We start from the raw sequence: 14141 nt of genomic DNA, 5'->3' as shown, positions 1-14141 counted from the left end.
ATTCATTCTGTGGTTATTCTGTTATGACTGCCCTAGCAGACTAACCTAGCCTCGAACGAGGACATGATGGCATGCCCACTGTTGTCTCTGCATTTGTTACAAGAGGTCAAATAGGCAGCTCTTGTTTAGAGCTATGGACAAATGTGGAAACCAGGCACACTGCCACCTTCCCTTTGTTAGCATGTCTGATCTCTAAGAATCTTAGATGAGCCAGACACAGGTGTAAGGGAGAAGTGGCTGTCTCTGGAAGGGACTGGAGTTCCAGGCTTTGTGCAAATTTCACTTCTTTACCCAAAATAAACATTTTTTAAATATTTATTTTTAACTGAAGGATAATTGCTTTACAATATCGTATTGGTTTCTATCATACATCAGCATGAATCAACCATAAGTATACGTATGTCCCCTCCCCTAAGTAAACATTTTAATGTAGGTGAAATTACAACAAAATTGTAATTTTAGTCTCAAAATTTTAATTTAGCACTAAAATTGTCATTTTCAGCCTTACAGGAGAAAGTCAAAAAAGGATCATAAGACAAATATTTGTGAAGGAGTATGCATGAGTGTTGTATCTAAAAGAATGAGTTGTGGGCTGTGTTAAGCTGATTATTTTCTATGAGAGCCTTTCATGAGTTTTCAGCCCTAGCTGGCTGACCAGAGCAAACCTCTCTGTTCACTTCCTGGTCTCACTGAGTTTGGTGAACTGTTATCTCACCGAGTCCCTAGTGGTTGGGTGAAGCAGAGTTTATTACTGAGGACAACTTTATTCATCAACAGGGTTTAGGAAATGGAGGTATAATTTAATTCATTTTAGTCCAATTGCACCTAATTTGTAAATTCTTAGAAGAAAAAAGGTCATGAGGGTGACAAAAGGAAATTTTGCTTTTTCTTTTCAGTCCTGTCCCTGTGTGCCAAAAGTAAGACAGCATCCCTCAATCCATACTTAGATTTTTTTTTTTCCTGGATGAATTGGAAAGAGTAGCTCCAATACCTGCTTCATCTAAATCGCGTTGTTGTTTTCTTAATGAGAATTTGCAACCATGAGCTCCACACTGAGATGTCAGGAATAGATACAGAATACAGATTAGATAGAATCCACAGAAGAACTATACAAAAAAGATCTTCACAACCCAGATAATTACGATGGTATCATCACTCACCTAGAGCCAGACATCTTGGAGTGCAAAGTCGAGTGGGCCTTAGGAAGCATCACCACAAACAAAGCTAGTGGAGGTGATGGAATTCCAGTTGAGCTATTTCAAATCCTAAAAGATGATGCTGTGAAAGTGCTGCACTCAATATGCCAACAAATTTGGAAAACTCAGCAGTGGCTACAGGCCTGGAAAAGGTCAGTTTTCATTCCAATCCCAAAGAAAGGCAATGCCAAAGAATGTTCAAACTACCACACAATTCCACTCATCTCACATGCTAGTAAAGTAATGCTCAAAATTCTCCAAGCCAGGTTTCAACAGTTCGTGAACCATGAACTTGCAGATGTTCAAGCCTGTTTTAGAAAAGGCAGAGGAACCAGAGATCAAATTGTCAACATCTGTTGGATCATCGAAAAAGCAAGAGTTCCACAAAAACATCTACTTCTGCTTTATTGACTATACCAAAGCCTTTGATTGCGTGGATCACAACAAACTGTGGAAAATTCTTTAAGAGATGGGAATACTAGACCATCAGACCTGTCTCTTGAGAAATCTGTATGCAGGTCAGGAAGCAACAGTTAGAACTGGACATGGAACAACAGACTGGTTCCAAATAGGGAAAGGAGTACATCAAGGCTGCATATTGTTACCCTGCTTATTTAACTTCTATGCAGAGTACATCATGAGAAATGCTGGGCTGGATGAGCACAAGCTGGAATCAAGATTGCCGGGATAAATATCAATAACCTCAGATATGCAGATGACACCACCCTTCTGGCAGAAAACAAAGAACTAAAGAACCTCTTGATGAAAGTGAAAGAGGAGAGTGAAAAAGCTGGCTTAAAACTCAACATCTAGAAAACTAAGATTTGGCATCTGGTCCCATCACTTCATGGCAAATAGATGGGGAAGCAATGGAAACAGTGACAGACTTTATTTTTGGGGGCTCCAAAATTATTGCAGATGGTGACTGCAGCCATGAAATCAAAAGACACTTGCTCCTTGGAAGAAAAATTATGACCAATCTAGATAGCATATTAAAAAGCAGAGACATTACTTTGCTGACAAAGGTTCATCTAGTCAAAGCTATGGTTTTTCCAGTAGCCATGTTTGGATAAGAGAGTTGGGCTATAAAGAAAGCTGAGCACCGAAGAATTGATGCTTTTGAACTGTGGTGTTAGAGAAGACTCCTTGGACTGCAAAGAGATCCAACCAGTCCATCCTAAAGGAAATCAGTCTTGAATATTCATAGGAAGGACTGATGCTGAAGCTGAAGCTCCAATACTTTGGCCACCTGATGCGAAGAACTGACTCATTGGAAAACACCCTGATACTGGGAAAGATTGGAGGCGGGAGGAGAAGGGGACGACAGAGGATGAGATGGTCGTATGGCATCACCAACTCAATGGACATGAGTCTGAGTCAACTCCGGGAGTTGGAGATGGACAGGGAGGCCTGGCGTCGTGCAGTCCGTGGGGTCGCAAAGAGTCAGACACGACTGAGCGACTGAACCGAACTGAACTGAGTCTTGGGCGCACTGGAGTGAGAACCAGTGGGTTCCATCCTTAGTCCTTCTATCCTTTGGGCTCAAACTAATCTTTTTCAAATATTTGGAGTTCATTAGATGATATCCACGCTTCTTCAGCAAATATTTTTTTATTTTGCCAAGCACGTTCTAGGAGCTCCTCTTTCCAACTAAAACATTCTGAAACGTCCAGTGCTTCTGAGCAACTCTTCCCTTTAGCCCGAAGTTGAGCTGTGAGCACTCCACTCCAGTTTTTGCAGTCTTGTTCTCCAGAAGCTCAGAGGCTGCAGAAAGTAGCAAAGGGTACAACAGATGATCAAGTATTTAAACGGCCTCAAGGGCCTAAACATCTCGCCTGGCCCAAAGCCGTATCATGAAAACATGAAGGGAAAAACATACTGGTTCCAGTGCCCGCTAACTCTTGGGCGCGGAGGCGCGGCCCGAGGTCCAGCGAGGCGCGGCCGCTGGCGGGCGCGTCCTCACCTCCGGCTCCACCCTCACGGTGTAGCTGCCTCTTTAAGAATCGGCGCCGCAGGCTGGTCCGCCTGGTGCTCACATGACTCGGCTCCGTGCAATCGCTCGCGGAAGTGGTCCAGCCTCCGCGGCCCTCGCGGGGTCTCCCGGTGCCCAGAGGGGCTGGCAGGCCGGAGCGGGCACCGCCGGGCGGCCCGCAGCCGGTCGCCAGGATGGTGCAGTTATATAACCTGCACCCGTTTGGCTCGCAGCAGGTGGTGCCCTGCAAGCTGGAGCCCGAGCGCTTCTGCGGCGGGGGACGCGATACCCTATTCGTGGCGGCTGGCTGCAAGGTGGAGGCGTTCACCGTGGTCGGCCAGGAGCTGTGCCAGCCGAGGTGCGTCTTCTCCACGCTGGGCAGGGTGCTGCGCCTGGCCTACAGCGAGGCCGGTAAGTAGTGGCGGGGGAAGGGGCGCCTCGGCTCCGCGTTGGGGCCTCCTTAGAGGACCGAGTGACGCCAGCAGCTCTGGGGAGGGAAGGACTTCCTGCTTGTAGGATGGTCTCGCCCGGTCCGGCGGCTAAAGGAAGATGAGAGCTGTGCAGTTGTCCTGGCAACCACAGGTGAGAGCAGGCCTCTGGTGGGCTCTGGGAATGCTGGTTGTTTTTGCTCTTCTGGAGTCCTCGCTGGAAACGCCCTTGGTTGGGTGACTGGATTCCCCTCAACTCAGACACTTGAAACCAAAACAAACCAAGTAAGACTCTTTTATTATAGAAAACAAGTACATACAAAAGTAGGGAGAATGATATCCTGAACCCCCGGTTAATCCCATCTTCAACAATTATGCCAACTCATGGCCAGTGCTTTATCTATTTCCTGTCGATTTTTGAAAGCTCACATGACCTGCTAATTTTTAAATCTGTGTAAGTAGAACTCGGGTCTTAGGCCCCTTTCCCCCCAGAAAAGTAGCATCCACTACTCCTTTTCCACTAAAAATGTGAAGCGGTACCAAGGGGATACTGAGTGGGCATATCCCTGTTTAGAAGTATCCAATATTAAAAATAGGTACTTTGGGACTTTCCTGGTGGTCCAGTGGTTAAGACTCTTCACTTCCACTGCAGGGGGCATGGATTGATCCCTGGTGGGGAACTAAGATCCTGCATGCCAAGTGCAAGCCCGCCTCCCCCACCCCCGGCAAAAGATGCAAATAGGCAGAAATAGGTACTTAAGTTTACAGGAGAATTCACCGTAGGATTCTTAACTGTCTAATAATACACTTAAAATTTGAATTCTGCTTTTCAGTAGGGGTGTAAATTGCAGTATTTAAGATGGAAAAGCCTGTGACTGAGGTATTTACTAATAAAGTGAAAAGCATGAACCTGGAGGATTGTAGAGCTCTGTATAAACTTTACTCTGTTCACAACTGACTATGTGTGAGTTTATAGAAACTTTTGGGTCTCCATTTGTGTTAAAAAAAAGAAAGCGAAAAACCAGATCAGTGATTTCCAGACCTTGGAATTTTGTGGATCAGCAAAAAAACTGCGGGGCTACCATACACAGTATCTGACTGTTCGTTTTATCGAGTAAAGATACATGTTAAAAAAAATGAAAAGCCCTATTATTTACTGTCATTATTTATATAAAAACACCTAGCTCCAAATGTTGGATGCCTTTGCTTTATGAGCAACTTCTTATATTGTTACTACTTTTTCTTTTTGAATAGTTTAGACATCAATAGGGGCCTTCAGGTCTACAGACCAGTTTGAAAAACACTTACTAGATCTGTAAATTCTCTGTCAGCAGAAGGCTCTGATTTTGGTATTTTTAATGGTGTTGCTCTCCTAATCATTTCACAATATTAGTAGTTTTCCCCACCTCCTTTTTAGACCTATGAATTCTTACCTTCAAGAGCTCTGTTAAGTGGCAGGCTCACCAGTTTCAACATGAGTATGTGTGTGTGTGCTGGTGGGGGGCAGATAACCACTATTTACATGATTGGCCCCATTCTTCCAAATGGACATTTAGTGTAGAATTGTAAGTGACCGGCACTGTGTGAACCTCTAGCTTTCTTGCCTGTCACTAGTGGTGATTCTGGGGAATCCTTTGATGCCTTTACTGGTGTTTAAGAATCACCTAGGGTAGCTTAAAAAGATTCCTGGACCTCAGAGAAACGGTACCAGTTTCCTGGGGTGTGGCCCAGCATTGGGTGAGTCTCCTGTGTAGTCAGGATTGAGAATCACTGACCTAGAGCCATATTGACTCCTGTAGGCAGTGAGTAGCATGGTGGTACTGATGCCTTGAAGTTAACAAAGATGTTTTTGTAAGTCCATTGACTGTCTTAAAAAAAGTTCACGAGTCATGTGGTATGGTGTTAGCATAAGTCAGATAGCTCAAGGGTAACTTTCAGCTTGAACTTAATGCTTGGGTGCAGCTTCTGCCAAAACGTAGGTAGAGGACTGCTAGATATGCTGATATCCAGATAACTCCTCTTACGCATCTCAGCTTTTTCCTTTTGGCCTCTTTCCTCTCACTAACACTGGCTTGGACTTGGGGATTCCTGCTCTAAGCCCAGTGTCTCTCCTAGTCTCACCCCATCAAAAACAAAGTGAATCTTAGATCAGCAATTTCTATTCACTATATATGCTTTGCAGATTCTTACACAAGAAGAAGACATTTTCAATTTCTTTTTGTCTCTAATTAGCAAGATGCTAGGCTCCTTTCATAAAGATTGGAGGTGGTAGAATGTAGGTTGAAATTTTGAAGTATGGGCCCCTAATATCATCATCAGTAATTCAAATTATTTTAAGTTTTGTGTGTGAAGGGAGAAAGAAGAGATTTGGGACCTCACTGCTCTCAAAGGAGAAAGATTTCTGTGGCCAGAGTTGAGTGCTGTGTAGGGACTTCTGGTGCTGGACACTTGTTTATGGGATGTCTGGAGGTGTGGGGCAGAGAGGACAAGACCACATAGCACAAGTGCATGAAAGAGCCCTAGAATGTCTATTATCTCCCCCTACTGTGGATGGAGATGGTTAGATAGCATCACTGATTCCATGAATGTGAGTTTGAGCCAACTCCGGAAGATAGTGAAGGACAGGGAAGCTTGGCATGCTACAGTCCATGGGATCACAAAGGGTTGGACCAGATAGGACTTAGCGACTGAACAACAAAGACCTACCCTCCCTCAACTTTTTAAGTCGTAAAACATATTTTGATTCATCGTATATTATTACTGCCTTCTGATAATTGTGTTGTCATAGGAGCGCAGCCTTTTAATTTAGGGATTAGTGTTAACCAGGCTTATGATCTTGCCGCATAAAAGGAAAAGTTTACTTATTATTTTTTTAAATCAGTGACTCTCAGCTTGAGAATAAATAGAAAAATGATTTTTAAATTTGCTTAATAAAGACAAAAGCTGTCATAAAATAAGTAAAATAAAACCCTGAGCACACAATGCTTTGAAAAGTTTAATTCCTTTCTCTTATGAAGGGCTAGAATCCTCTAGACTTATATCTCCTTTCTAACATTTTGAGAGATGCATGGAATGACCATTGACCTTGGAGCTAACCAGAACCAGATTTAAGCCCAAGTGCCATCATTTGTTGGCTGTGTTGCCTAAGCAAGATACTTAGCTTATTTGAAGGCTTCCCCTGTGGCTCAGCTGGTAAATAATCTGCCTGCAATGTGGGAGACCTGGGTTTGATCCCTGGGTTGGGAAGATCTCCTGGAGAAAGGGAAGGCTACCGACTCCAGTATTCTGGCCTGGAGAATTCCATGGACTATATAGTCCATGGGATTGCAAAGAGTCAGACATGACTGAGTGACTTGACTTCACTTAGCATATTTGAGTCTCAGATTCCTAATCTATAAAATGGAGAAGGGGATCTTGCCTTGAAGGATTGTGAGGATTAACTGAGAGAACTCTAAAGGTCTGTTTATAAGGCTTATCAGGAAGACACACTTAGCAAGTTCTAGTTCATTGTTTATAAAACAAGTTATTAACTTGAAAACATAAGACAGCATAGGTTCTATCTGTAGTTTGCAAATTACATATAAACAGTTGAGATATAGACTTTACCAATAATAAGCATATATTTGTAGATGTATGAAAAAAAGCTTATATTTTTCTAAGATAAAATGTATAAAACCTTTTATTATAACTAAACAAATATTCTTAGTTTTAAAGTTCATTAAGTAACTAGTAACTTGAATATGACACCAAAGCACTGACAACAAAGAAAAAATGGAAAAGTTGGCTGTCATCAAAATTAAAAAATTTTGTGTATCAAAGGACACTATCAACTGATTTGAAAAAGTAGTCTACAGAAAAGGGAGAAAATATTTGCAAAGCATATACCCAATAAGGAATTAGTATTCAGAAGAACTCTTATAACTCAGCAAACAACAAAACAACCCAATTTGAAAATTGGCAGAGTTTGAATAGATACTTATCTAAGTTGCCGACAAGCACAGGACAAGATGCTCAACATCACTAATCATAATGGAAACGCAAATCAAAACCACAAAGAGGTACTATTTCATACTCATTAGGATGGTCGTTATCAAAACAAATAGAAATAATAAGTATTGATGAGGATGTGGAGAAATTGTAACCTTTGTACATTGCTGGTGGGAGAGTAAAATGATAGAGCTGCTGTAGAAAACAGTATGATGGTTCCTGAAAAAATTCATAGAATTTCCACATGTGAAAGTTGCTCAGTTGTGTCTGACTTTTGGCAACTCCATGGACTGTAGCCTGGCAGGCTCCTCGGTCCATGGAATTCTCCAGGCCAGGATACTGGAGTGGGTAGCCATTCCCTTCTCCAGGAGTTTCACTTCTGGAGAAAGTGAAAGATTAACTGAAAACAGGGGCTTGTGCACACATTTGTACACCAGTATACACAGGAATTTTCACTAGAGCCAAGAGTTGGAAGCAGCCCAAGTATTCATCGACAGATAAGCAAAATGCAGTGTATCCATACAGCCTTAAAAAGGGATGAAATTCTAATATGTGTACAACACAAATGAACCTTGAAGACATTACACTAAGTGAAATAAACCTGACACAAAAGGACAAATATTGTATGATTCCACTTATGAGGTACCTTAGAATAGTCAGATTCATAGAGACAGAAGTGGAATGGTGGTTGCTAGAGTCTGTGTTCACGAGGCACGACTTCTGATGTACCACAGTGTTCAGTCCTGGTTTTCAGTTTTACTCTACACACATTTAGTTTTGCTTTCAATTTTATGTACCTCAGTTTTGAGTTAGATCTGAAGATGTGTACAAATAGTTGATATTTATGTATTTGCACATAATCCATGCTCTTCAGCATTGATGCTTTATTGTATTATGTAAATAGTAAAAGACATATATGTACAGAGGGTGGGAATGGGGAGTTATTGTTAGTGGATTCAGAGTTTGGGGGAAGATGAAAAAGTTTTCAAGATGGTGGTAATGGCTGCATAACAATGTGAATGTATCTGATGCCATGGATTGTACACTGAAAAATAGTGAAAGTGGTAAATTTTATGTTATGTGTATTTTACCACAATAAAAAATTTTTTCTTTAATGTATTTACTGAGAGAGTTTAAGGAAGATGGAGGCCACATGGTATCTTCTGCTCTCAACTCCATCAGACCTTCTCTGGAACAGAGTGAGCCAATGTATGGAACCCACAGGGTATAGTTAGGTATTCCACCTAGATTTCTTGAAGAAGAAAATAGCAACCCACTCCAGTATTCTTGGCTGGGGAAATCCCATGGACAGAGGAGCACACCGTCCATGGGATCTCAAAAGGGTCGGACACAACTTAGTGACTAAACAACAACCAAGATCTCTGGGGAGAAAACAGATGCAGGATGTCTGTGGCATCAAAGGAACCAGCACGGGAGAAGGTTTGCCTGTCTTGAAGCCTGGCTCAGTCCAGAGGAGAGGGGGCCTGGCCAGCCCACTGAGTGTCTTCAGAAAAGGGCTGCCCCGGCTTGCTTGCTGCACCTGTATGTGGGAAGAAGTTGTGCTGACCACAGCATTTCAATGTCAATTCATTGGAGACTGGCTTGTTTACCTAATAATGTCTAACATTTAGTGAATTCTCTATTTGAAAGAACCCTGACTTCTCCCCTCCAACCCAGAAAGTTCTAAAGATTAAAATTTTAATTTACCACCCCTCCCCAAAATAGAATATATAAGAGTGTGTTTGTGTAATTTGACAGATGCAAGAGATTGGTTAAACAAGTCAGGAAACACAGAAGCCACGGAAAAGATACATATCTGGTTCTATATGGTAAAAGATGTCATACAAAGTCAAACCATAGCAAAGTCAAAAATCAAACTACCGACTACCAAAAGTGATTTGCTTTTCATGGCTGGCAAAGGATTAATATGTCTTTTACCCACAGAGCTGCTATTCCTTGATAAGAAAAACAAACCAATATAATAATAAAAAAAAAAAGTGGCTAACTTGTAGAAGAGAAACTGCACATGGCTGCATAAACATATAACAGCTTTATAAGTGGTCTGGAAAATATAAATGATATTTATGTCCATGACAGTCCCTGTTTCCTCCATCATATTGAGTCAGTGCTGGTGAGGATGTGGGGGAACAGGCCTGTTTAAACAGTGCTTGTGGCAATTTGAATCTGTAATATGTAATTGTGATTGTAATCTGGCAATATCTATTAAATTTAAAAATGTACTGGCCCTTTGACTGATAGTCTTACTGTTGAAAATCTACACCATTGAAATGAACACCCCAGTATTCTTCGGTTTCACTTGTAGCTCAGCTGGTAAAAAATCCACCTGCAATGCAGGAGACCCGGGTTCTATCCCTGGGTTGGGAAGATCCCCTGGAGAAGGGAAAGGCTACCTACTCCAGTATTCTGGCCTAGAGAATTCCATGGACTTTATACTATAGTCCATGAGGTTGCAAAGAGTCGAACATGACTGAGTGACTTTCACTTTCAAGTAAATATGTAGGTATAGGCCTATTTATTACAGCATAAACTATAACTTCCAGATGTTCAAGCTGGTTTTAGAAAAGGCAGAGGAACCAGAGATCAAATTGCCAACATCCGCTGGATCATCGAAAAAGCAAAAGAGTTCCAGAAAAATATCTATTTCTGCTTTATTGACCATGCCAAAGCCTTTGATTGTGTGGATGACAATAAACTGTGGAAAATTCTGAAAGAGATGGGAATACCAGACCATCTGACTTGTCTCTTGAGAAACCTGTATGCAGGTCAGGAAGCAACAGTTAGAACTGGACATGGAACAACAGACTGGTTCCAAATAGGAAAAGGAGTATGTCAAGGCTGTATATTGTCACCCTGCTTATTTAACTTCTATGCAGAGTACATCATGAGAAACGCTGGGCTGGAAGAAGCACAAGCTGGAATCAAGATTGCCGGGAGAAATATCAATAACCTCAGATATGCAGATGACACCACCCTTATGGCAGAAAGTGAAGAAGAACTAAAAAGCCTCTTGATGAAAGTGAGGAGAGTGAAAAAGTTGGCTTAAAGCTCAACATTCAGAAAACTAAGATCATGGCATCTGGTCCCATCACTTCATGGGAAATAGATGGGGAAACAGTGGAAACAGTGTCAGACTTTATTTTTTGAGGCTCCAAAATCACTGCAGATGGTGATTGCAGCCATGAAATTAAAAGATGCGTACTCCTTGGAAGGAAAATTATGGCCAACCTAGATAGCATATTAAAAAGCAGAGACATTACTTTGCCAACAAAGGTCCATCTAGTCAAGGCTATGGTTTTTCCAATAGTCATGCATGGATGTGAGAGTTGGACGGTGAAGCAAGCTGATCGCCGGAGAATTGATGTTTTTGAACTGTGGTGTTGGAGAAGGCTCTTGAGAGTCCTGTGGACTGCAAGGAGATCCAACCAGTCCATCCGAAAGGAGATCAGTCCTGGGTGTTCATTGGAAGGACTGATGTTGAAGCTGAAACTCCAATACTTTGGCCACCTCATGCGAAGAGTTGGCTCATTGGAGAAGACTCTGATGCTGGGAAGGATTGGGGGCAGGAGGAGAAGGGGACGACAGAGGATGAGATGGCTGGATGGCATCACCGACTTGATGGACATGAGTTTGGGTAAACTCCGGGATTTGGTGATGGATAGGGAGGCCTGGCGTGCTGCGATTCATGGGGTCGCAGAGAGTCGGACACGACTGAGCAACTGAACTGAACTGAACTGAAACTATAGTGGCAAAAACAAAAAAGCTGGAAATTTGGGGTTGGCCAAAAACGTCATTCGGGTTTTTCTCTAAGACAGTACAGAAAAACCCGAACAAAGTTTTTGGTCAACCCAGTACTTAAATGTAGTATATCAGTAGGGGGACTGCTGAATAAATTATGACACAGGTATATACAAGATATTTTGCAGATATTGAAAAGGACTTTAGATATCCATGTATCTACCCTGGAGGGAAAAATATAGTGGAAATCTTGGTAATAAATTGGTAATTTTTAAAAATTGTTTTACTATTTTTTATTCTTATTTTTTTAATCTTTACAATGTCGTATTGCTTTCTGCTGTGTAACAATGCAAATCAGCTATAATTATACATATATCTCCTCCCTCTTGTGGTAATTTTTTTAAATTGCAAATTGTTAAGTATATTTAATGTGATTCCATTTTGTTAAAAGCAAGAATGACAAACTACCACTCTGTGATCTATGTTTCTATGAAAGAAAGGTTTAGAAGGACACATAGCAAGCTGTGTGTATTAACACTGGCTCCTCATGGATTGGACTGCAGGGGAGAGATCATTCTGCTTTTCATTTTGTATCTCTTCATCACTTTGACTTCTCACAACAAACAACAATTCCAAAATTACTTTGGAATTTAGAAAATCCAAGAAAATCAACAATTAAGGGAAAACTGACTTGAATTGAAATTTTGCTTGGTATGTGTGGCTTTATGCTATTTCTCAGAGATGACATGAAAATATGACTTGGGGGGAGTGGAGAGGTAGCAGTATATATTCCACTGATCTCTTCAGAGTTCCTTCTACCTAATTTTAGCATCACTCTTAATATCAAACACTTTATGTCAGGAGAACTTTGTTAGAGTTGTAGATTCAGAGCTACAATAACATGTAGAGCTATCATAGAAATAAATCATAGAATTTCTCTGTAAGCTACATGAATATTTAATAGGTCGTCTTAAGATATTAACTGCTTCACAGGTGGCTCAGTGGTAAAGAATCCCCCTGCAATGCAGGAGACATAGGTTTGATAGCTGGGTGGGGAAGGTCCCCTGGAGAAGAAAATGGCAACCCACTCTAGTATTCTTGTCTGGGAAATCCCATGGACAGAGGAGCCTAGTGGGGTACAGTCTGTGGGGTCGCAAAGGAGTTGGGCATGACTTAGCAAGTAAATAAGAAGACGTTAAAATGGGGTAAGATTGTGTTTCAGGACCTAAATGCCTATTGTCCGTTAAAAATACACCTAAGATCCTGTTACTTAAGAGTTCGGTTCTGTTGTTGTTCAGTCAGCACGTTGTGTCTGACTCGGCAACTCCATGGACCGCAGCACGCCAGGCTTCCCTGTCCTTCACCATCTCCCAGAGTTTGCTTAAACTCCTGTCCATTGAATCGATGATGCCATCCAACCATCTCATCCTGAGTCGCCCCCTTCTCCTCCTACCCTCAGTCTTTCCCAGCATCAGGGACTTTTCCAGTAGGTCAGCTTTACGCATCAAGTGGCCAAAGTGTTGGAGCTTTTAGTTCTAGTCAGTCTTTAATTCAACCATTCACATTAGGATTCTGTTTTAGTTCCTTTTCATGATGCAAGGTAAGTTGTGGTTTCTAATTAGAAATTCTAAGTGTAATCTTATTTCCTTCTCAGGAGATTATTTGGTAGCAATTGAAGAGAAAAACAAAGCTACGTTCCTGCGTGCTTATGTGAACTGGAGAAGTAAAAGGACTGAAAACTCCCGAGTGTGTATCCGGATGGTTGGACATGACGTGGAGGCACCCTTCAACGAAACCTTCAGAGACCAGATGTCTATTGTGGAAATGCCACTTTCTGAGGCCCCCCTGTGCATTTCCTGCTGCCCTGTGAAAGGAGACCTTCTTGTTGGCTGCACCAGTAATTTAGTCTTATTTAGTTTGAAGTATCAGATCATTAATGAAGAATTCTCAATTTTGGACTTTGAACGTTCTTTAGTTATCCACATAGATAACATCACCCCTACTGAAATTTCTTTTTGTGTTGGATATGTTGCCGTCATGTCAGAGTTAGAAGTCTTGATCTTAAAACTGGAGTCAGACCCCAAAAACAGAGAGAGTGTTAACCACCATCCACATAAGACCACCAATCCCATGAAACAGACAGAAGGTAAATAATGAATTTAGCTTACTTTCTTGTTGGGGGTATAGAGAAAAACTCTTATTTCTAGCAATCTCTGAAAGGCTCTAGTATGTGTATTGCCAAGCCACATTATTTATGATGTGGTTGCTTCCCTGATGGCTCAGACGGTAAAGAATCCACCTGCAATGCGGGTGACCTGGGTTCGATCCCTGGGTTGGGAAGATCCCTGGAGAAGGAAATGGCAACCCAATCCAGGATTTTGGCCTGGAGAATTCCATGGACAGAGGAGCGTGGCAGCTACAGTCCATGGGGTCGCAAAGAGTTGGACACGACTGAGCGACTTTCACACACATAGATGTTCCTAATACTTGGGACTTGGGTTTATGATCTGGCTGTCCATATCTTATCGTGTAGCATGTGATGTATTCTGTAGCATATAAATGTATTTCAACATATATTTGTCATTAAAAATAATGAAACATCTACTACTAGAGGAGCAGTTTCTAGTTCCAGTCCTCATACTTACTAGTCGAATGACCTTGGGTTAGGAATACCATCTCTGAGTTTTTGTTTCCTTATGTATAAAGTGGAGATGATGGTCATGTCCTGTTTCACTCTGTCAGTTGTGAGGAAGGAATGAGCAAGTGCTAAGACATTTCAAAACCATAGCGCCTTATAAATAC

General features: G+C 41.8%; 1 protein-coding gene across 6 annotated transcripts in view; it reads left to right on the top strand.

Moving 5' to 3' along the window:
- Positions 1-3223: 3223 nt before the first annotated feature.
- HPS3 (HPS3 biogenesis of lysosomal organelles complex 2 subunit 1) overlaps positions 3224-14141 on the top strand; it is a 42277-nt gene continuing 31359 nt past the window's right edge. For 4 of the 6 annotated variants that reach the window (XR_014077957.1, XR_014077958.1, XR_014077956.1 and 1 more), the window contains exons 1-2: positions 3224-3579; positions 12994-13485. Coding sequence is in view for 3 of the 6 variants with exons in the window: in XM_081573918.1 (XP_081430044.1) it covers positions 3363-3579; positions 12994-13485 (709 nt within the window). In the remaining 3 variants the exon portion in view is untranslated. The remainder of the gene's footprint in view (positions 3580-12993; positions 13486-14141) is intronic. The other 2 variants (XM_081573919.1, XM_081573920.1) reach the window with 2 other exon arrangements.

Source organism: Giraffa tippelskirchi, chromosome 2 (assembly GCF_054371585.1).
Source record: "Giraffa tippelskirchi isolate mGirTip1 chromosome 2, T2T-mGirTip1v1.2.pri, whole genome shotgun sequence".
In the NCBI taxonomy this organism is placed as follows: Eukaryota; Metazoa; Chordata; class Mammalia; order Artiodactyla; family Giraffidae; genus Giraffa; species Giraffa tippelskirchi.
This window is presented reverse-complemented; position numbering and strand designations above follow the sequence as displayed.